This window comes from Anser cygnoides, chromosome 3 (genome assembly GCF_040182565.1).
Source record: "Anser cygnoides isolate HZ-2024a breed goose chromosome 3, Taihu_goose_T2T_genome, whole genome shotgun sequence".
NCBI lineage: Eukaryota > Metazoa > Chordata > Aves > Anseriformes > Anatidae > Anser > Anser cygnoides.
In genome coordinates, this window is record NC_089875.1 from 16,704,812 (window position 1) to 16,729,212 (window position 24,401).

Here is a 24,401-nt window from a genome sequence, read left to right on the forward strand (position 1 = left end):
GTAGTTTCACCTTTGATTCATTGATTTCCACAAGGACGTTACCATCTTTTGTTAGCTATTTATTTTTACATAACACTTCTATGTAGCAGCGAAGATGTGCTCTTCGTGTAATATACTGGATTAAAATCTGCTCTCGGTGCTTGGGTAAAATGCAGAGAACAACAACAACAAAAAAAGGTTTGTTATAATATCCCTGATGTTATCTTCTAATCTTAGTTATCTAGACTGTTCTCTGGGTGAAAAATGTTGTACAACATGCATTAGGCAATATTAGGCTAGTCAATTAAGCAGTGCTTCTGTTGAGTAGAATAACTCCTTTATCACTACACACCATCAGAATTCTAATCCCTTCAAGCAATGAGTTTGAAGATTATTTTATGTTTCTACTGTACTTATTAAAAATATGCTATTCTTACTAAGCCTTGCTACAAGCTTTATTTTTATATTGCGTTCTAGACTATTATTTACTGTATACTGTCAGAGGGATGAATGTCACCAACACTGAGGAATATGAGAGCAGCTCCTAGTTCCTATGAATACTCTAGGAGTACTCTTTTAGGAGTACTAATACTCTAGGACTCTGGGAATACTTGGCAAATTTAAATGACAGGGTTGGGAAAATAGCTTGCAAATTACTGATAATCATCAGAGATCTTGAAAGCAATTTTTTAGTGGAGAATAATCTTCATATTTTTGGATTCAGGTAGGTAGATAAGGCAAAAACAGTTTCAAACAGACATTGAAATAAAGACAGAATGAAAAGATTTATTATGGAATGGGAACACCTCTAGTCTTAAAAAAGCAGTAATAGGTTGATCAGGATTGCTAAGGGAAAAGGTGATGCATAGCTGTTGGTGGGTTTTATTGTTTTTATTTTAAGCACAAGTTTGATTTCTGGGACAGTTTTTCACATACATTCATTATGATTAGAAAAGACTCCTGCTCAGAGCTTGGATCCCACTCTTCTGTAAACATTTCTATAGGAGCACTAAGATTCTGGTCATAGGCACTTGCCCAGTGTCCTCAGGAAGTCAAAGCTCACGCTCTGGAACTCAGGTCTTAATTACACTGGATACTTCTATGGGCAAACTCAAGGTTACACCAAGGAATATTTTAGGTTACACCAAGGAATATTTTAGAGTTCTGGAGCAAGTAAAGGAGTTTGAGTAGACGCAGTTTCAGATTGCTTTAGTGCACTTTGCATTAATCAGTTCTAACTGTCTTGGTTTCCCTTGTCTGAAGGTTCTCTGATGAATGCTGCTATGTCACAGGTTTTGCTGCATTTCTTTGCTCGTGTCTGCAGTCTTATTTGCTACTGTCATGAGCTTTCAAACCTTCTCTCATGCCTTGTTCAAAGTTACTACTGAAAGGTGATTCTGACAAAGAAATGGAAAAGGGGAAGTATTATTTCATACTTTGAGAGAAGCTATTTCATCTCTAGTTATTTCAACTTTGGATGTTACAATTACGGAATCCTTATTTTAAAAAATACTTAATAATAATAATAAAAGATTGTTCTGTGTGCAAGGTGCAAGTAGAATCAATTCAGGTAGGGTATAACAACTTTTGATGTAAGCTTATTGTACTTTTTCTGGGTTTTAAAATTATTGTCTCCTCTTATCCTTCATGAATGTCAAGAGAACTCCACAATAGTTAATGTGAAATGACACACAATGGCAAAAATACTTATGTTTTCCAAAGGTTTAGTGATATGACTCTTGATAGTTCCACTTCCTGTAGTGTTTTAATGCTTAATTGTGGGAGGATTTATCCACAGTATCTGTTGTCTAGTATTATTTTTATACAGAGGGATAATACAATTATCCTCTAGTTTTTATCTTTTCTCTCTACTCCCTTAATAATTTTCTATTTCTATTTACAGAAGTAAAATCAAAAACAGTAAGGGGTTTTGTTTCTTTGTGCGTTTGTTTGTTTTGGAGTTCTACAACCCACCTTATTCATCTTTTTATTTATCTTGAACTTCCGGTCACTGTTTTGCATTGTAGTACATAGGTTGCAACATCATCATCAGGGTATATCTAAACCAAGAGAGGAAATGTCAGAAAATTGCAGGTGGAGAGGAGAAGATCAATGCCACATATACTGTAATATTTCAAACACTGTGCAACAACCAGAAAATGTACAGTATATTATATGGAAACCACTTTCAAAACAGTAGGTCTGTTTGTATAAGAAAAATGAACGGTTTTAAACCCACAGAAATTCCTTTACTGACATGTTCTTTGTTCTTTAACTTTATTTATTGGTATTTAAATGCATTATACAGGAACAAATCTTTTTATAGACACTGCAACAGATGGTCAAACACCATGCTTACCTACAATTATATCTAAAATCAGTATGGATGGTTATATCATCAGAGACAATAAAAGAACAAATGTTCACACACAAATCTGAACCATTAAAGGCCCAACCTACCCTGAAGAAATCCAGTAAGCCAAATAATGTCCAGAATCTACACCTGATGCTCCCAACACTGGAAAGTCTGTTAAATGTAGAGAACTGTTAGAGTTCCTCCCAGCTTAATTTATTACTTTGTGTAAATGAGTTTAAATTACGTCAGCTAAAGTCATGTACTATATATATGTTTAAATCACAGCTTTTAAAAACATTATTTCTAAGGCAGGGGTTTTAAAACCTTCAAAGTACAATGATGCCTAAAATGATAAAATACTAAGTGTTTTCATTTAGCTAGAAAAAGTAGTTCTAGATAAACCACAATAATAATTTCTTTTGACTTTGGAAAAAAGCCAGCAAATCAATTATTAGCTCAGCATATTTGCTGCAACAGAAAGTAACCCTAACTTCCATATGGCTGCAGAGACAAACGCTGTTTCAAATGTGGATACTTCTACATAAAGATATTTCATGGCCATCTTTCTCACAGATAATCAGCTTACTCAGACCTGGCCTGATTAGTGGGACACTTATATAGTCAAAACAGGACTTAATAGTGCTTAAATATCTGCCTGTGGAGAAAACTTAAAAGGTGGCTGCAGTAGCCACCTATTCTCAAGTAATTCCTCTCAAGGTTATTACAGGCTGGCTAGCTGATAAAAGGATGCTATCGTGTTTTCACCTCTGATGCAGACTGAATAAATTTGTGCAACTTGCATTTTAGTATTTTGCAATGTAGATAGATAAAAATATTCTTCAGTATATTTTCCTTTCAACACTAGTGATATGGCTTTCATTGTTGCTCTAAAACAAACCACACGCAATATTGAAACTCTAATTCACACAGGTAAAGATTAGACTTGACCCAATGTTTTGGCTGCTTAAGCACTCACCTTTGCATTTATTGTCTGTCAAGTTTTCCAGAGTGGTCTATTCAGTATAATTTCCCTCAAGTGACTGGTCAAAATTTGTGTTTCTGAGTGTCTGTGCTGGAGGGAGTGCTGGAGTTGCCATTCCTGGAGGCTTTTAAGAGGTGTGCAGATATGGCACTATAATTGCCATGGTTCAGTGGTGGGACTCGATAGGCCAAGTTGACAGTTGGACTAGGTGATCTTGAAGGTCTTTTCCAACCTAAATGATTCTTCTTCTTTATCACTTCCAAGTGATAGCTGTATACACGTGTAAGAGACCTGATAGAAGCATGTCAGCCATTCAAGAGGGTTGGAGAGGAAATGTTACCTCTGCAGCATTTGATGTCTTTTATGATTCTATAAATGAAGATCTGAACCTGAATCATCTCTATCCAGAGCTGCACAAACCACTGGAAGACATCAGATGGGAAATTCCCCTCAGTACTCCTCCACCAATATCCCTTTCAGCAGAACCCAACTGAGAAGTGCTGCATACAATTTCTTCCTCTTCCTTCTTGAATGACTGGCACGCTTACATCATGTCTCTTACATACACATAGAGCTATCATGTGGAGGTGACAAAAATCAAAAGTAGATGATTATTCTGATTCCCTGTGCAATCTTTCAGATTTTATTCCCAATAATTTGTATGTGATGTGGCAGGAGAGGAGAGCACCACTTAGCTAATGGAATGACCCTGTGGGATTCAGTAACAGAAGTTTTACAAAACAAAAAACAGCAGTTAGTTAATCTGTGATAATGACTACATTATCCTTTGACTCCAACTCCTTAATACTCTTCAATGTCTTATAGTCAGATTGTGCCATGATAATACAATTTCAAATGTGTTTACTAGAAAGTTTCTTAACACAGTATTTATGCCCCAGTCACTTACCTGCTGGAGAGGCTTCATATTCAAACATAAATTTAAGACTGTAATCCCCAAATGGTTTGCTATGATTTCCAAACCTGTCAAGCAACTGGGGCTGATTTTTCATTTCCAAATGCAAGGTAAATTGCTTTCCTGTTATTTTAGCTAAGCCTGGAGGATTCTTCTCTGCATTTCACCCCATTCCTTTTGCAGAGAACAAGCAGTCGAAAAGAAACTTTTAACTTATGGCATTAAACTTAAAAGCAAGAATGTCAAAAACACCACCAATGTATGAATGAAAGCAGGATGCAATTCAGATTGCATCCCAGTAGTAAATGCTGGAGCATTACCATCTCCAGATCAGTGTTCTGGCCTCAACCTGTCCCCTGGGGGGGTAAAGTGGTCCTGCCTGTGCCTTGGTTTCTGCCAGTGAAGTTGATCCCACATACCTGAGTGGAACCACAAGCCCTTTGAACTGCTTCCTGACCTGAGTGTACTTGTATACATTTCTGTACTTAAAGAAGAATTTGACCACCTAAATGACAGAGTAAAACAAAACTAAAAACTGACCAACAAAACCAAAACAACCAAAACCAGCCAACCGATCAAATCAAATCAAAACAAAATAAAATAAAAACTTTCATTAATGAAGTTGCTGCATTTATCGTTGCAGATCTATATAGCGAATGAGCAGAAAATCTTTAAAGGGAAAAAAGAAGGAACAGAAGAAGAGAAATTGGGAAAGATTGCTGGTGAAAAGTAGCCTGGTCATGCTGCTTCCAGCCTGTGAAAGCAAGCCTTGCAATATAGTTTAGTGTGCTTTGTTTTACAGTAGACAGATGTTTTGTCATGACATGATTGTCTGCCTTTGAATTCAAATGGCATCATATCAGTCTCCTGAGCCAGAAGAACCTTTCTCGTTGAGCTATTATCTTCATGGTATTAGGATTATATAAAATTAGAGTTTGGTGAACATTTTGTTTAACTTTTATGTACATTTTCATTTCTGTAGAAAGACAGTTTGGCTACTTTTAATATGATGCAAAGTCTTTGTTTCCTGCATTAAAGGACATACTTAATAGACAACAAAATGGAGTTTATGCTTGTACTTAGTTAACTTACAGCCACTTGCTCCTCATTTGTAAACTGGTACTGCTATTTTGAAATCACCGTATTACTGTATGTATGTTGACTTTGATCAGCTGAGCATTTTTCCATATATATATTTTAGTTATGATTCCTAAAATTATTATTCTAGCTGTGACTTGAGCTCCTTTTCTTAATCTCATACTCTGAAAATAGCAACTTCCTACTACTTTCATAAAATTCAAACTGTGTTACTCTCCAGCTGGAAATGGGGATTATAATATTGTCACTTTTAGCATAAGTAAGGTTATTAATTGGGGTTTGTATGGCAACAAGCCAATATTAATAGGAATAAATTAATAGTATATAATTAAAAACACTTAAAATTCAGGGAAATATTAAGTCACTGAAGAACATAAACATGGAATTTAGGGACCATATTTTACACAAGTATACATGTAATTCTCCACAGATTATGGAATTATATCTGCACACAGAATAATTGTGTGATTTATGCTAATTCACACTGCTATAAATGAATGTGAGACAGTCCTGAAATCAAGGCTTAGGAAACCTTAAAAATGGTTACTGCTTAGAAGACCACACTACGGTCAAAAAAAATAAAATTAAATTAATTCATAGTAGATTTTAATACAATTTAAATAGATTCTGTAATACAATTTCGTAGTGCTAATCATGTGTTTGTAGATCTGGATGCCTAAAGTATGTTATAGATATTTCAGAAAGCTGCAGTAAAGCATGTTTTTAGTAAAGGAAACTTAAACCAGCCTAAGTATTCCATGATTATTTAGTTGAAGTCTTTCTAGATATTTTTTTCATTCAGTAAATTATTCATTAATATGAGATTACTTCTATATTTATTGCCTTAATCAGGAAAGCTTATGAGCAGAAGCTTTCTTAGGGGCTACTGAGAACCTCTGAAATGTTGCAAATAATATATAAACCCAAATTCAGATCTTTTTCTTTTCTCCTTCACACATGCATGCAAGCGAGCATGCACACACACACAATTCATTCAGTCTTTCTCCTCATTTCAAAGCCCCATGCTCTGTTTTATAGCTATGGTGATCTGCCCGGTAGTCAATATTCACCCTGCAGGCTAGATGAATTCTCAAGAAGGTGGGGAAGACTTTTCTTTGTACAATGGTAAGCAATGCAACATAATTGTGCTGCTGTGGGTTTTTCAGTTGGTTGGTTGTTTTTGTTGTTGTTGTTTTAGTACTATCCACTGGAAAATGTATTTGGAAATAAATGCAACCCATAATGATATTCTCATGAAACAAGTGATGCTTGGCTTACTGAAAACCAGGGGGAAAATAATGACATAAAAATCTTCCTTTCTCAGGAGCAGAGAGCAAAAATTATATCTAATTGGACAGTTGTGAGTCAATGAAAGTGTGTACTCTTTCATGCATCTTGGCAAAAAGTCAGGCTTCCAATGTATAAGAAATCAGGATCAGAACACTTCTAGAATAAAATAATTTCTTACTTTGCGTGTTCTAGGATGGGATAAGATAACTTTGATCTCTCCATTTGAAATGTATTCCATTTCAGTCCTGAAGCTTTTCTGAAATATGATGGAAAAAACTTCACTTTCACCTTTTTTGAGAAGATTAGCACTAAATTTAAACATCTATTTCATAAATCTGTTAAGAGAATAAACAGTTGTAAGTTACCACATTTTGCTGTCATGTATGCTGCAGTCACTTGAGTCCATTGATAGAATTACAGTTGTTCCTAGTTTCTATTTTGTATTATATTATGTATTTCTGTGTTCTCTGATTCTACTTTCTGCATATCCCTTCAATACATCTTCAGTATTTCGTAGATCTTGTGATGACATACTTTTGGATACTTTTTTCACACTCCTTCAGTGATGCTGATTCTTGAATTTGATGGGTATGGCATTGCAGCTGTAACTTTGGTTAGATAATAATGAAGTTTATTTTTATCCAATTGTTCCTTCTAATTATTTTTTAATTATTTATTTATGTTTTCATTACAATTCTTGTATTATTTATATACTTCTTGTTTCTTAGATGTATTATCTTGGTGAAGAACCTGGAATAGAGCCATGAACCAAGATTAATTGTTCCTAAGTCTGTGTTTAGAAAGCTATAGAAAAGTACTGTGAAGAAGGAAGGTAATGCTAAAGGTGTCTGGAAAGATTCATATGCTTGAGATGCGTATTTTATGATAATTTTTTTTGAATGGAAATGCAGCCACAACAGTGGAGAAGTCAGCTGCAACAGGTTTTTCTTTTTTAGTTGTTGGGATTCAGTTACAGTATGGGTCTAAGGAAACCATTTCTTTGAAGGACAGTGGAAGGGGAATTACTGACAAGAGAGTGTCCTGCCGAAAAGAAATTCAATACTTACGATGATCTCTAATGAATTTAATAAATCAGAGACAAATCCTAAGTTATTATGTTTGCTAGCAAAAATCTTCTATAAACAGAAGGGACGTAAGCAGCAAGTAACTTGCTCTGGAGATATCCTCCCACTCTTCACATCAGTGCAACTGACCAGGGAGAGAAGGAAGAAATGATGAATGTTAATAGACTTGCTTAGGGTATAACCGATAGAGATTTACAGAGACATAACTTTTCAAAGAAATAGGGAATTTCTACTCCTTCCTGTCCTCAAGAATAACAGACCTCCTGTGTTGAGAGTAGAGTTCTCTCCCTGTTGTAACAGGGATATTGTAACAGCTATGGTAAACAATTTTTACTCAAGCTGTAATCTGAAATTTAAAAGTAAGTTTTTTCAGTCATGTTTCATTTCTCTTTTGATCAGTTCACTGGGTGCTTCTTCATTTAATACATGCAAGTTGCTGCATATAAGTTAAAACATCAAGGTATCCTACTATCTGAACCACTCAGGAGTAAGCTACATATAAAACAAAACATCTAGAGTAAGTAGTTGAAAATATTGTTCAACAAAATATTGTAGTTCAGTAGAGGACTAGAAAAGTTTGAAACTGGAAGATTAAAATTCAATCATATTATTTAGGAAAAACCCATGAAAACAACTATTCAACAAATACTATTGAGTCCACTAAGTCCGGGAGCATGTGTTCAATCTCATGTGTGTTATTCGTCAAACATGAGCAATGCATGCAGCATTGCTACCTGTCATAGAAAATTATATGGTCCAGCCTTAAGAAGTAAGGTCTAGTCATGACAATTTCTGACAGTGTTAAAAAGTGGCATACATATATATATATACACACACACAAACATATATACATGTGTATGTCAGTTACATGTTCACATATCACAGGGTATTCTTCTAAAAACACAAGTGGATGATGCAGGTTCCTTTTCTACTCATCTAAAATCTTTGTGCTTGATTCATTTTCTTCTTTCTTGAATTCATTTGGAGTGTTTTTATTTCATGATCTAGAATATGAAATTAAGGTGAAGAAATATTTTTTCCTATTCATTTATTTACTATAGGTCCAGATAAGGTTGCTTCTTCTCATTTTTGTTTTCTAAGAAATTTTTCAAGCTGCCAAATAGACCTGTCATTTCTAGTAACATCATATATGGTGAAAAAGCGGGTATTGATAAGAAGTATACTCTTTTATTTATTTCTTCATCAGCTCTGTGGAGGGGGATAGGGAGGCCTAGAGGAGAATTTTTTCATTTCTCCAGTTTAACAATTTACAGTGTAAATGATTGCATACAGCAGTCCTATTCATAGAAATATAAAAATGGAAGACTGCAGGATGTCATCACAGTCCCAAAAGAGTATCAATTATATTGAAGTAGTTCTAGAAAGACTTGTATCTAAGCTGTTCTGAAATAATTCCAACATTGGAGATTCTACCATCTTGTAGGCAATCTTTTATACCGCTTCCCTATCCTTACTGTTGAGGTTTTCATAATATCTATCCTGAATCTTAATTGCTTAAGTATAGTACATTTCTTTTTGTCCTATCCATCATTGTTGTTGAGAACAGGTTATTTTCTTCTTCTTTTGAAATTGCCTTTTATGTATTTAAAGGTTATTATCATGTTCCCTCTAAGCTGTCTCCTCTCTAGACCAATTCTTTCAAACTTTAGCACAGCTCATGTTCTCTAGACTCTGGTCATGTTGCTCTCCTCACTGTTCTCTCAATTGGCTCATGTCTTCCTGGAGTGTGATATACAAAATTGTACCTGGTACTCCTACTGAGTTTTATTAATGCTGAGCTGAGGGGAAGAATTATTTCACAATTTTGCAGGCTATTCTTGTGTTTGCACATTCCAATACACTGTGAGCAGATGCCAGCTCCAAGTGTCACCCTGAGCCATGCTCAAGCATGAAGGCTCTCAGTAAAGCCAGACAACTAAAAACAAGCACTGATTATTTTACCCTCCCACATAGCTATTAAATAAACACGATCAATATTTATTGAAGATTTTTTGACTGAAAATTCACGGAAAAAAGTCTTCATCTTGAAGAAGAATGCATCTGCTGTTCACCACAACCAGATAGTAATGATCAACATTTACTGATTTAGGAGTACTTTTCTCATCCTAATCAACAGCCACTGGAGGTTTTGTACTTTTATCAAGACAGAAACCATGCATTGCAGGTTAATGTCCAGGTTTGTGTTAATGCTCTCATTTTTCTCAATCCTTATGTTTATAGTCACCTAGGTCAAAAAAATTCCTAACGTGGCTTATGTATTTAATATTGCTAAACATTGCTGTAATATCTGCTGTTCTCAGTGCTGTGACCAAAACCTTTGTGGTACAGCAGTTTGTCCTTTCCCTATGAAAAGATTAACTTAGAGATTCTAAATAAAATAGCAAAAACCTGGCTATTGTTTACTGTGTAGGTCTGTATTGAATAGTAGCGCAGAATTCCCTGCTGCTAGTCATTTTTACATTCAGCATTTTTGCAAACCATAGCAGTACAGAAAGGAAGAAGCAAACTTCAAATGTGTAACTAGAATTTTCCTTCTGGGGAAAAAGAAAAAATTGTGACTGCTTATTTCTGATCTTCGTAAGTGTAAGGAAACCTTTATCGTATTGAGCTATCGTATTGGGCTTTACTGTGTAGGGCTACAAAGATGATAAAGGGCTTAGAAGGGCTACAAAGATGATGAAGGGCCTAGAGGGGAAGACGTATGAGGAGCAGCTGAAGTCACTTGGTTTGTTCAGCCCGGAAAAGAGGAGGTTGAAGGGAGACCTCATGGCGGCCTACAGCTTCTTCACAAGGGGGAGTTGAGGGGCAGGCACCGATCTCTTCTCTTTAGTGAGCAGTGATAGGGCCCACAAGAATGGCGTCAAGCTGCGAGGGGAGATTCAGGTTGGATATCAGGAAGAGGTTCTTCACCAAGAGGGTGGTCACACACTCGAACAGGCTCCCCAGGGACGTAGTCACGGCACCAAGCCTGTCGGAGTTTAAGAAACATTTGGACTGTGCTCTTAGTCATATGGTCTGAATTTTTGGGTAGGCCTTTGTGGAGCCAGGAGTTGGACTCGATGATCCTTGTGGGTCCCTTCTAACTCAGGATATTCTATGATTCTATTGCTTATGCGTTACACACTCACACACACACACTCACACACAAACAAACAAAAAAGCAAACTAACATTTTTTGCATACCAAAAAACATTTTCATACAGTAGGTTGTATAGTTGAAGCCCTCCTTGAGTGGAGAAGTTATTTTTGAAGTTTTTAAGGCTGTGAGCTGTTTCTACCTGTTCAATAGCTCATTACAAGCTAAATGTAATTATATTATACTGTACATAGATCCAGTTTTCTGGAAGAGTTCCACAAGAAGCAAATGCACTTGAGGGTGTACTACATACCTAATGGATATTATTTTTGATGACATAAACATTGCTCTAAATCTCTTTTTGCATTAATGATAAATTGATCTTTAGTATGAAGTAGGTGAGAATAATAATAATAATAATAAAGTTTCTAATAATTTATAGTTAGCATTGTTTTTGCTGGAACACTTTAGCACTAAGGTACTGTCCAAGTCCTTATCTTGTGTTAATTTCATTCTGGTCAATGGGATGTTGGCTGAAACCATCCAACAAACTGCCCTTTGACTCTCACTTTGTGGCTTCTTCCAGAGCATATATATCAGAGCTTGAAAGTATACAGTGCCATGAACATTACTGTCATGTATATTGCAATTCAAAACCTCTTCTGTGATTGTAATTCTAGTGTCAAAATTCACTTTTAGCCAAATGAGGGTTGCTCATTGTCTCATATAACACAAGCACAAATCTTCCAATAGGAAGGTAAGGAACAGGGATACTGCTGTCAAGCTTTGTGTTAGGTTGTGGAATCCCAGGCAAGTTACATCACCCTTATATGCAACAAAATGTGGAGCACAGGCCCCGTTACATATCCAATGAACAGTGTATTCCCTTTAGGTGCTTGATACTGAGGGTTTGTCTTACCACCTGAACTGATATGGATGGTGTGGCCCCATTTCACACTGAGCTTTATCACAAGAATTTTAAGTTTAAATATGGCAGATGGAAACTGAGGTACTTAATAGCAAGCACTGTGAGCTTATATCTAAATATTTAATCTTTCTTCAGTACTTTTGCGCTCCTTGAGTAGGAATTGAGTGAAAATGAGGTTTTCAGAGCATTATTCAGAATAGTTTTATTAAGTAAAGTGAACTGATTTGAGCTATAGGAATTAACTAGCTTTGACTTTAGAGGAAAAAAAGTAATTAGGAGAATATTTTTTCAACCACAGACAAAAAAAAAAGTGATGAAGAAAAGGCATCTAAATTTATTAAACCAAAACCTCAAAAATGTTGAAAGGGAACATTATTTTCAAAATAAAATCATTTTTTAAAATGTGATGCTTTAATTCTTATAATGTGTTTCCTTTATTTTTCAGTACAAATAATTTGAAAACTTTTTATATTATTAATTGAAAAAGTTTCACTACAAGTTTTTTCTCGGCTCCGCTGGTTTCATTGCTTTGCAAAGCACTTCAATATATCTGGATGAGAAGGACTATTACTAAGCTTTTTTAAACAAAGCACACACAAATCAGTAGTATATGTAGCATGAACTCCACTAAAGAAAAAACATTTCTGCAAGAGGCGGGGATATGGAAAAAAATATAATAATTCATATTATGTGATTGTCTTCCACCAGTGCATGGCATAATTCTGATTAAAATTACTGGTATTACTTTGTGTGCATCAAAGGAAAAACAGCTCCAGGAACTGACATCCTGTTAAATCTGAAAGAGCTATTATAGGTTAGTGGTTCAATGTGGTGGTTTTTGAAAACTTCCTAATGAAAAACCAGTATGTATTATGCCCCTAAGCTTTTCTGGGCAGTAAAGCTGAACTGTGTAACCAAACATGGCCAGCAATGCACCCATATTTTATATTGAAATTTATGACAGTTTTAACGTGCGAAAATTCAAATAACATGTTTCAGTCCTTTTTATCCTTTTTAAAGGCCCCATTTGTCTCATTTTACTTCTTAGAAACAAAAATAGATACAAAGATGTTAAAGGCTTAGAAAGCTAGCAGTCTTAAAAATACGTACGCATCATGTAGTTTTTCTCTGATTGCACTGTTTATTATGTACTGAAATAAATAGGTGAAATTAGACAAGTTCTGATAGAGCCATAAAATTGCAGCTGAGAAGTCTTGCATTTTCTTTCCTGTTACAACCTGGTTTTGAAAGATAAGTTTGTTGTGACTCTTCATTTTAATTATTTAGTAGGTGCCTTGCCTTAGCTGAGAAAAAGTTTAATGTAATTTAGTAAAAACCAAACAAACAAAACAGCAGGTACAAGTTAAATGATTTTCTGTTCTGGCTATCTTCATAGGTGCTGCTATTATTTGCGTATATGTTAACGAGAACAGGTTTGGTCCTACAAACCTGCTTTACAGTGATAATCCTTTCCCATGCAAGTTGTCCTCTTAAGCAAAGTTAATCAGATATTTACAGGATTCCCATTTATCTATGTATAAAAACTGAGAAAGGCCCACGCATCCATAATTATTCCAAACATTGGCATTTATTATGAAGCAATCTCTAAGTGCTTTAAACACAGTATTGGCTCTAATCCTACGCTGAACATTCATTAGAGCTTTACAGTTACAAACTCATACATGCAGAAGGCTTAATCCTGCAATGCACTGTTTAATAGCGCTTGAAGATGAAAGCAGTTGAAACCTTTCAGCTTTGGTATTAAGGGTATAATTCTGCCAAGCCCTACTCATGCAAATAATCTTTATCCTTATGACTGATAACATTGACTTGGCTCGTCAATTAGCTATTAAGTGACTAATGGTTTGTACTGATTTGCCTGAGGTTGCACTGAAAAGCTGTGGCAGAGGCAGATGGAGAACTTCCATCTTATCCATATTATCAAAAGGAAGTGTAAGATAATGTTACAGACATCACCTGATAATCTAGCCACAGAACTAGCAAATTTTACAGTGTCATAGGATAAGAAACGTACCATGAGAGTAAAATGTGAGTAGCTGTCTTTATTTGAATGCTTCAACAAAATTCTGTATATTTTCTGTATTAGAATCACCTATAATTGTCCTTAGGAAAAGAACAGAATGTGTATCACCAGATATTCTCGCTCATTACATTAATTATCTTTAGCTTGTGTAGTAGCTTAATTTTTCTTGCTCTATCAATAGGCTTGCTCAAAGGAGTGCAATATAAAGGGTTTTATCTGTGTTATTGATTGGCAAGGAAGTGATGTGTTTGGGACTGTTGGAGCTTCTCTAGTGACTATTTATTTAAACTGGGGGTAAGAAAACACAACAGTATTACTTGAAAAAATAACTAGAACTTTCATTTAACATTACAAAAGAGGGCATTGCTTAATCCCTGAAGTAGGAAATTGCTTTTCTTCATGATCCATTGCTTTCATACTGTTTCTGGCTGCTGGTGCTAAAGGAAAGAAAAACTGTGTTCTCGTGTTCTCACTCAGTTTTCACTGTATCTGTTTTCTTATCCTCTGTGAAAACTTGGCTGCTAATTTGTTGTTGAAGTGAATAAAGGAAGAGGGGAGCTTGCTTTTTTTAATTTTAATTTTTATTTTTTTTTATAATGGAAATCTTGCAAGTATGGAAGCAAAGCAAAAATTTACGTGGGAAACAGAAAAATGAAATTCAGTATTTGAAATAGTATATCAAAGATGAAGTCATATGTGATGTCTATTCTTTGAATTGCTGGTATAAGCTTATACCTAAATTCAGCAGTGTGTTCCCAGAAGAATGTTACTAAAGAGTGTCTTTTCTTGTGTTCTGATCTTTTCATATACAGAGATAAAGCAAGTAACAATTAAAAGCAAAATGCATAGCAGGCTGGAAAAGATGCTATCTTGTTTCATCTTGCTTAGAACTCTTTTTTTTTTTAAAGTAACTATTGTTTTAATTGCTTTTAATATGCATTACAAAATTATAGTGAGTTACAGCTCAGGGCTGGAAAATGCTAGCAGACTGTAATTACACGATTATTTAACTTCAGAAGTTACAATATTTAGTTAGTGATTCTGTGGGATTGTCAGGACAGGTCACAGAGTGCTTTCTAAAGTAATTAAAAGTCAGCAGTTGTGGTTTATATTTTTCCCCTAGCAACAGCAGAAGTTATATTTTTCTCTTCTCCTACCAGCAGTGACTTCTGTTTCTTTTTAATATTCTGATTGCTTTTTATTTTTTTAACCAATTAGTCTTGTAAGTTAATCAAAGGTTATGCTAGCAAAATAGCAATCTGAAAATAATTATCATAGTGAGTTTTTGATACTGGTGTGTAACACAAATGAAACATGTAGGTTTTATTCTGAGGTTTGGCTTGTGCTAGCTATATGAGGAAAATAGCAAGGCCACACCATATGCCCAATAAAAGCTTCATTAGAAAGGCATTAGTAGATTAATCCAGGTTAGTCTGTGGTTTATTTTATTTAGAATGTAATAAGGAAAGTTCATTAGTTTGCAGCCTTAATGTTCTCTACTGTACCTCAAAGCAACCAGTAACAATTCCTGTGAGACTCCACAGATATCACTGACACCTGTCAAGATAAACACATGGCTCCCTAGGGGAATCATCTTGGCAACATAACTGAGGAAATCTGGATAAAAGTAAGTCTTTCACACACAAAAGAGTGTTACACATTATAAACTTGATTAATGATTTTTCACATGCCTCTGAGGTCATATATCTCACTTTAAAGTAGAAAAAAAAAGTCAAATCAATCTCTGAAGAATAAATATTTTGGAATGTACAATACTGCTTTTGGAATGTATTTTGAAGAACTTGAAGGATGTAGAATTATGCAATTTGAATTGGGCCTCAGAAAGGCTGTCTAAGACCAGCAATTGAATTTTCCATCCCCCCAAGGGCTAATATATTAGATTACAAGGATTATTGTAGTGACAGTATTTGTGCCACTACATTTAAGATTATGTCAGCATTTCCATTTGAAACCTGTGTGTTCAGAGGCTCATAACTCAGCTATAGACATTTGCTTGGCACTACAAATATGTTTTCTGAACACGGTCTCTCCACAATTGTTATACTTTAAAAAAAAAAAAAAAAAAAGTGCTTAAAGCTAAATAAATATTTGGGCATTTCAAAGTTACGAATGCCAAAAGTTAACGCTGTCCTATAACAACTCTGCTTTTAAATTTTGTAATTTCTACATCTAATCTGTAGTACTACTGCTGTCAGGGGTCAGAAAGAATGTGTTCAGGAGCAGACAATGGCAGCAAGCTGCCTTGCTTGTTGCCCCATTCTTTGACAAAACTGTTACAGGACTAATGCACTGCGGGAAGGCAGGAGGTGGAACTGTACAGCCTCTTCTCTTCCAAGGCTTGAAAGGATGGGGGACACCTTAGAAATCATGTCAGGAAAATATGCTTAACAATGTAATAATAGAATTGTAGAATGGCTTGGGTTGGAAGGGACCTTAAAGATCTAGTTCCAAAGCCCCACACCATGGGCAGGGACACCACCCACTAGATCAGGTTGGTCAAGGTCACATCCAACTTGGCCTTGAACACTTTCAGGGATGGGGCATCCACAACTTCTCTGGGATACCGTTCCAGTATCCAAACACCCTCATAGTAAGGATTTTCTTCATAATATCCAATCTAAATCTACCTTCTTTATTTTAAAGCCATTACCTCTTGTTCTATCACTACATGTCCTGATAAAGAGTCCCTTCTCATCTTTCCTTCAGGCCCCCTTTAAGTATTGGAAGGCTGCTATAAGGTTTTCCTCAGAGCCTTCCATTTCTTCTCCAGGCTGAACAACCCCAACTCTCTCAGGTTCTCTCCACTGAACGGGTGTTCTAGCCCTTTGGTCAGCAAGCCTGCCTCTGGACCTGCTGTAATAGGCCCATGTCTCCTGACTATTCTTAACTTTAGGCACTTGACAAACATCATTTAGAGCTCCTCCCATTACCTGTGGTCTTCCCACTTCTGAAAAGGCCATCAGCTCTGCCTTGCAAGCTCTTTAAATCCAGTTTCCCATCTTAAAGTCATTGCACTTTGAGTTTAGTTTTAGCTTGGTCACGACATGGCATTTAATATCCTAGCTGTATGATAATAACAGGAGCTACAGAACAAGCCAATACTCAGACTTTTCCTATTTCTGGTGATCTTTTTAAACAAATAGGTTTTGCTTACACTTCGTATGTTTGTACTGAACACAGAAGAGTGCAACTCTGGATTCTGTTATTGGTATCTGTCACTGATCCCATCAAACTTCAAGATGACTAATTTTCAACCTATTTTACTGTGTCTTTTGTTGTTGTTGTTTGTTTGTTTGTATTTTGTCCCTAGCTGAAGCATTTGCTAAGGAGTTGAAATTAGAAGCATTTAAGCTGTAGTCAGGGATCTCATTCTCCTGCAGTTATACAGTGCCAATTCCTGTGGCAGCACTGGTGAAAATCAAAGAGACTTCTGCAGGTTTGGCAGCCATCTAATTGCCCATAGAACTAACTGCTCATGTGGTAGTCCAGAGAGAACATGAGTACATCCTGCCCTGCTTTATACAGGACAACAAATCTCTTAAATACCTCCATGTATATACATGTGGATTTGGCCTTAATTCCTGTGGCTTTATATTGAAATGAAAAGGTGGACCTAGCCAAAGTGTTAGCACCATTCAGACAAATTTATACAGAGAGGGAAGGGAAGATGGCATTGCAGCACTGTCAGCCAGCAAAAGACAACTCCCAGTGTAGTATAGGCCATCCTCCTTAAGGCAGGTCAAACCAGGGCTAACTCTAGCCACCAGTGGCTGGACTTGGCAAAGTGCCTTGAAGACTGATAGACCAACTAGGGCTGTTTTGGACCAAGAGTGAGCTTGCTTTCAGAGCCAAAGTTCCCTGCTGGAAAATGTTTTCCAACCAGTCCCTTCTATTCTAAATTGAAGAGATCTGGCTTATATGCATAGTTTCAGTAAAAAGAAACAAAACAAAAATCAGCTTGGTTTTGACAGCAAGGAATAGAAAGAAAGAGATTACTGCTGTCTTTACACTTGTGGAGTCAAGAAACGTTTAATGTGAAGATTTAAGCCTATTTGATTGGACAGATTTATGGACAGAAAGACTTATTAGCTGTTGAGAGATTTATTTTTTTGCAATACATACATAGAGAATACCTGTACTACAGAGAAAGGAGCCATTGTAAACTCCCTGTTTCATATGATATAATTAATCTATACAAAAGAAAAAAAAAAAGTTAAGTAATCACCTAATACTGAAATTTGTGTATTTTATGACTACACAGATACTCCGTGCATCTCTCCTAGAATCACATTTTTCACCTTCCAAGACTCTTAGTAGTTTGTGTGATACACTGTATTGGCTTCCTTTCTAAAGTAAAGGGTTTCTGCCCTCTCTCTAAATTATGGAGGGTTAGGACACAAACTGGTTGTGATTCCTATTCCCTGATGACAGGCCTAAATTCCCTAAAGAGGCCTAATCTTACAACTCATTAGTTTTTGAAAGAGACACTTTCTTCTGTTTAAAAGAGAAAAAATAACACATTCAATGGAAAAATCAGACATTTGTACTCTTGAAAGATCAGGGATATAGGTCCTGGAAGTCATCAGAGTTTATAGGAGTAAGTGCTTATAGGTTAAACCTAACAGCTTGAACATTTTCTTCTCTAAGCCGTTGTCTGTCAGATAGATAAGCATAAGTTCTGTCCCACTTAATTGCAATCAAACAATTTCCACGGGTTTTCAAATGAAATGAGATTCCATCCACAGCAGTGGAGAAAAGTTACAATAGAAAAACATAGCAAAAGTGTTCGTTGAACAGCATTCTCTGTAATACAGACACATATTTGTAGAGCTTTTTTCTATCCGAGTTTGCTGCACAGTATTTGAGCTTCAGGTGTTTAAGTGTGGACGTTGCAACGCAAAGTGTAGCATTTCATCTCTGGCAAACAGAGATGGGCAGAGAAGTCTGATTGCATAAGAAGGCACTTAACCTAAGGAGCCCTGAATTTAACTGACAACTTCTGCAAGCCTAAGGCATGATCTGCCCTGAAGCTTTGCTTGTGTCACCGAGATGTTTATCTTCACTGATATAGCTGTATTGACAAGAATCAGGGTGTAGGCAGATAAAGTTGTACTGGCAAGAACTACCTGATTTTATTCAATGAAATAATTTAAATTATACTCTTGGAAGCAATCTTTTTGTTTGTGTAAGTATTCTTTAGGAACATTTGGCATTTATAGGATAATGGCGTAGCTCTGTAGAAGAAGCAAGGAAAAGATGTGTTTTTACAGTTAAGGAGTCTTGTTCATACACCTAGGAAACTATTGGTATTCATAGAGCACTTGGTGGAGATAACTTGATTAAAAGTCTCATGCACTATTTGTGGGACCTGCATAGGGTAAGTATTAAATAGGGTTAAAAACAAACACACCACAACAAAACCACCACCACCAACAACAAAATCATAAAGTTAGCTTCAGTGAGCCAAGTGTTGGGCATATTTTCAGAATGCTGAAAACTACCTTGTGAACCCCGTAGATTATTTTCACAGCTTATTTGCTATGTCTCTAATAGGATATTTATTTGTTTACACAAATTCTGTGTTTATTGCTTTTCTGTACCCCCTCTTCTTTCTTTGAGAAAGGCCTTCATAAATTGATAGCACAGTGTTGATTGTGTTGGAGTGCATGACTTTGTGCCCTTGGGGATTACAACCAGATTATTTCAAATTCAGCTAGTCCTCAGCCAGGAAAGATTCATATTCACTCTTATGTCAGCAGGAGGTTTAAAAAATAAATAAATAAAAAACCAAAAAACTTTAAATGAGAAATAGTTCTTACCACTGGCTTTCATAATGTTTACTTGCAGATGCTTTAAACTTTTACTTTTCATTAAAAAGCTTAACTCTGAGTGCTAAAACTATCAATTAAGACTTTTAAATAAAACATGAAAAGACTAGAAGCATCTAACTACCAAGATTTGCTTCAAATTAGAAAGAAGTGCTTGTTGTTATCACAAAAACTGAACAAGAAATAATTTTATTTCCTTGTTTTTCCTTCTTTTGCCTTTCTGTTCCCATCTACCTTTCGTTTGCTTTCATTCATGCTTACTTATACACCTTCCTTTTTCCGTTTCTGTTATCCTTTCCATTTTCAATCTTCTTGTGATATTTTCCACAAATTACTTCTCCCCATTTCTCACCCATGCACTGCATTAGATAACCTTTTTTTTTCCCTTACACTTGGATAGTCCCCTCATTTCCTTCTGTGGTTCAGAGTGCAGAGCCATGAAAACATCAAATGTCATTAAAATTAGAGCGTACATTAAAATTAGGATCTACAAGGTGCTGAGCACATTGCCAGATCCAGCAAAGGATGCCTACTTAGTCATGTGTCTCCCCATTCACATCTGTAGCAAGTACTTAAGGAAAATGCCTAAGTAGCTTTATGGAGATTGGCCTTTGTGTCCTCAACTCTTAGTTTGAATATGCAGCAGCAAAATAATCCATCGATATAGCAGTCCCTACGTAGTGTTTAACATCATAATGTAACACCTAAAAATGACCCATTATAATCTATTTGATGAAAAAAGTCTTCTCTAAGTAGTCTCCAAACACAGATTTGAACTGGAAACTTTAGTAGCTGTTATGTGTGTGCACTGCATAAATAGTACATATTTAATAATGTGAGCACTTAAACACCCTTTTTATCTTCAATTAAATATTAAAATAAAAATTAAGTACTTTTGAAGTAGCTAAACATTTTATTCATTTGTCCTTGGTATTTAAGTACTTTAGATAGGCCCCTGTGACAAAGAAGATGGCAGATGGACTAAGAATTTAGATTGAGGTACTCAGGCTACAAACATATGCAACAACATGGAGAGAACACAAAGTCCTACTGTATCCACAGCAAAGCATATTTTAATTGAACAAACTATGCTCAGGCTGGGAGGGATTTGTGGAAAGATTCTGTTGCAAAGTTACAACTAACAGAAACTTTGAAACTGAGGTCCAGCTGTACTTTCCTGGATGTCACTAGGGAAACTCCCACCAAGCGGTAGCATAATAGAGCTCTTGATGGAGACTTTAAAAGAGCCAAGCAGAAGATGGTCCGGAGAGGATTTGCCAACTGAAATTCTCTGTGCCAACTGTATCATTACATGGTTGGCAATACCAGTTTCCTTTCAGAGAAGTGGTACCAGTTTTAAATTAATCATCTGTAGGATTTCTACTATCATTAAGTACAATCAAGTAACTACTGCATGTTTCTAAATCTGCAGCAGCATGTGAACAGTTTACTGAAAAATGGGTTTCAGTGATTGAATGAGTTTATTATTTATTTATTTATTTGAGACAGATTGATAGAAAACAGTGGTATTTATGGATAAGATTGCTAGCATGTATTACTTGCATGAACGGGAAGAAAATAGACATCAGGGGCTTTAATTTTAGAACACCTGGCAAGTCCGGGCTGATGTTTCTTTGAGATTTCCTTTTTTTCTTAACCTTAACTCTGAGACATAGGGAATTTATTGTGGTGGTGGTGTTGTTGGCTTTTTATTTTTTTAACCACAAACTTTGTTTTGTTTATTTGGTTGATTATTTATTTATTTATTTATTTGGTCGATTATTCATTTATTTATTTTACGAGATGACAGCACACAACTGGAAGTTCGGAAATTTGGAGTTACTCGTTTTGCTTCTTGAGACAGGTAGGAAAAGTCACCGAGTTTCTTACCAGTTGCCCTTCTATTCTGCAAGCCGGCGCCGGGCTGAGGACAGCCCTGTCCCGCAGGACCCTTTGCAGAAGGCTGGCGCTGTGTTAGCGCTGACCTGCCAGGGGAAGGCCCCGCACCAGCCCCGCCGCTCACACTCGTGCGGTTACTCCCCCGTGCTTGAGTGCTTTCATCTTGCGTTAAGATCTTTTGCAATTCATATTAGCATCTTTGCAAAACTTGGCTGTAAAAGTGTACCGCCCTCGGGGCAGGCAGGGCAGGGCAGGAGGGGCCGTTTCTTCGCCTCCGGTCCCGGTTTCGGGGGTGTTTTCGCAGCGATGTGGAGGACTTCTGGTTAAGGGCGTCTCCTCGCCCCTCTCCGGGGATGCAATACATTCTGGGCCGAGCAGAGCCGGGGCGAAATTCCTTTCTCTTTCTCCCCTAAGCCTACGCAGTTGAGTAAGGGTTGTGACTTCCGATCATCCCCGTGTGAATTAAAAAGTCCCCCAGCAAATTGCAGCAGGTTTCGTTCGAAACGAACGCGAAATGTCTAAAAAGGCTTTTGCACACCCACCGTTCGCCCTCTCCCTTTCACGCATCCGCACCCCGCGCCCATGATCTCATGCTGCTGAAGGCATGGCACAAGATCTACGGGAGGCTGGAACCGGTGGAAGGCGGGGGGGGAGGGAGGGGGGGGGGAGAGGAGAGGCGGTAGCGTGGGGCTCTCACCCCGTGCTGTGCCCAGGTGCGGTACTGCAGGGGCTGCGCCTCTCGCCCGCCGGCTCGGGGGGCACGACCCGGGGAGGAGAGCAACGCCTTCTCCTTCAATGCGGGGCTTGCTTGGCTTTGCACCGTGTCGTCTCCCCCCCTCGGCTGCGGGGGCTGAGACACCCGTTTCCCCTGGTTTCGGGGCAGGAGGGAGCCGTGCGGGTGCGGTGCGGGGCTGCGGGGCCCCGCAGCTCGGGGGCGATGCTGCCGGTGCCACCCTGCAGCCGGGGGGGGCGGCCCAGAAACGTTTTCAGCCCGGTTGGTGGCCGCGTCTGCGGTGGCAGATGAGTAAGTAAGGCAGGGAAGAAAAGGAAAAAAAAAAAAAAAAAGAAAAAAAAAAGCGTAACTCTTTGTTAGGCGCCATGTGTGTAATTACCGGATAATCAAAGCTGATGCTCGAATAGACAGGGGAAACATCTGATGGGCGAAGTTTAGACCAATTAAAAGACCCGAAATCGTTCTTTTTTTTAAGGCGAAAGTGGCTTTTCGAGACACTGGCACATCTGAACTACCCAACGAGGGGAAAGGCGCCCGCCGTGCTGCTAATTCCGCGGCGCGGCTGGGTGGCGGGCTGGGGAGAGGGGCGTGCGTGTGTCCGCCGCACCGCCCGAGCCATGTTCTGGCAGTGTGCGGCTCCCGAAAGACAGGGAGGCAGTGCGATTGTGTGGGAGCTGAACTCAGCCTCCCTCTTTAACATAGGCTCGTCCTCTGCATTGCATCCGAGCTTCGGTGATTTGCTGTTTGGAGACTGCAGATTTGCATAGCCCTGCTCTTCGCAAGCATGGTTATTTTTTTTTTCCCAGCTTCTTTCATAAGGGTGCACTATTCTCTCTGAAAACATCCTCGGGTATTGCTGTCAATAGGCAGACCATTGAGATTGCCGGAGCAGCCCGGTTATTGTCTGGCGGCGTGTGCGAGCGTGTGTGTGTGCGAGTGTGTGCGCGCCGGGAGAGATTGCTCCGAGAGGGCTCACCAGTTTGGAGATGAATGGAGGGAAGAGCAGCAGTTTGATTTTTCTCTGCTTTCCCAGCGCTGGCTGATGGAGTGGCATCCCCTGCTTCTTCCTTAGCAGCGATGTGGCATGATTGGCTACGCTGTGGATTACTGAGGATGGGGGAATGCTTGGCACTCTCGTAGCACTTGCAACTGTGGAGTATTGTTAATGAGCACCAGCCCCGGGAAAGCTGAAACTAGCGATTGTTTGAGCACGGGGCTTTTCCTCTCTTCCACCTCTTTGCGAAGGCTCGGAATCGCCTGGATTCTCCGCCTCTGACTATGTCTCGGATTGTTTTGGCCAGAAGAAGACCTGGAGAAAAGGATCCTCACCATAAGCTTGCCCAAAGGGAAGCCATGGCTCGCCTGGTGCGGTGAGCTGCCACCGGCACCGTGCGCGAGGCTGCGAGCGCGCCTCTGCCCAAACTTTGCCTCCTTCCCTGTGGCTGCTGCTCCTCCCGAGGACGCCGTGCACCGGAGGATGGGGGGCCTCCTCAGGGGCAGCCCCGAGCCGGGCCCCGCCGGCGGCAGCAGCGGCAGCGCCGGGGGCCGCTTGGCCCTGCTCTGGATAGTCCCGCTCACTCTCAGCGGCCTCCTTGGGGTGGCGTGGGGCGCCTCCAGTTTGGGCGCTCACCACATTCACCATTTCCATGGCAGCAGCAAACATCATTCAGTGCCTATCGCTATCTACAGGTCACCGGCTTCCTTGCGAGGCGGACACGGTGGGTTCGGGCGCCGCTCGGTTTTCCCCGCACGGTGGGCTGCGCGCCGCGCCCCGCACCTCCGCCCGCCCCGCAGAGCTCAGGCAAAGGGATGCGGGGGGCCGGGAACCCCCGATCCCGGTCGGGGGGCGTGGGGAAGGGGTGGGGGAGCTAGGGGTATCCCGCTGCTCCCGGTGCGGGGCCGGAGGGGGGCTGGGCTGGCCTCCAGCCGGCTGGGGGCGGCCGGAGGATGCTGCCGGAGGAGCCCGCGGCCAGCACCGGGGCTTCCCCCGGGGCTCCCCGCACCCTTCAGTATCCCCCTGTGTCCCCCCGGCTGCAGAGCGAGCGGGGAGGAAAGCCCAGCCCGGCGGCGCCTCCGTCTCCTGGAGCCGCTGCCCCCGGGGGGGAGAGCCCCGGAGGTACCAGCCCTCGCCCCCCGGTTCGCTCCTGT

General features: G+C 38.9%; 1 protein-coding gene across 33 annotated transcripts in view; it reads left to right on the forward strand.

Annotated features, from left to right (window-relative positions):
• NRXN1 (neurexin 1) overlaps positions 1–24,401 on the forward strand; it is a 736,316-nt gene that overhangs the window by 427,571 nt on the left and 284,344 nt on the right. For 2 of the 33 annotated variants that reach the window (XM_013192500.3, XM_048078470.2), the window contains exon 1: positions 22,818–23,971. The exons of 28 other annotated variants lie outside the window; for them this stretch is intronic. In XM_013192500.3, coding sequence (XP_013047954.2) covers positions 23,731–23,971 — 241 coding nt within the window. In that variant the 5' untranslated portion in view covers positions 22,818–23,730. Of the gene's footprint in view, positions 1–4,873; positions 5,351–22,817; positions 23,972–24,401 lie in introns of those variants that run through there. 3 more of the 33 variants (XM_013192499.3, XM_048078469.2, XM_048078468.2) reach the window with 2 other exon arrangements.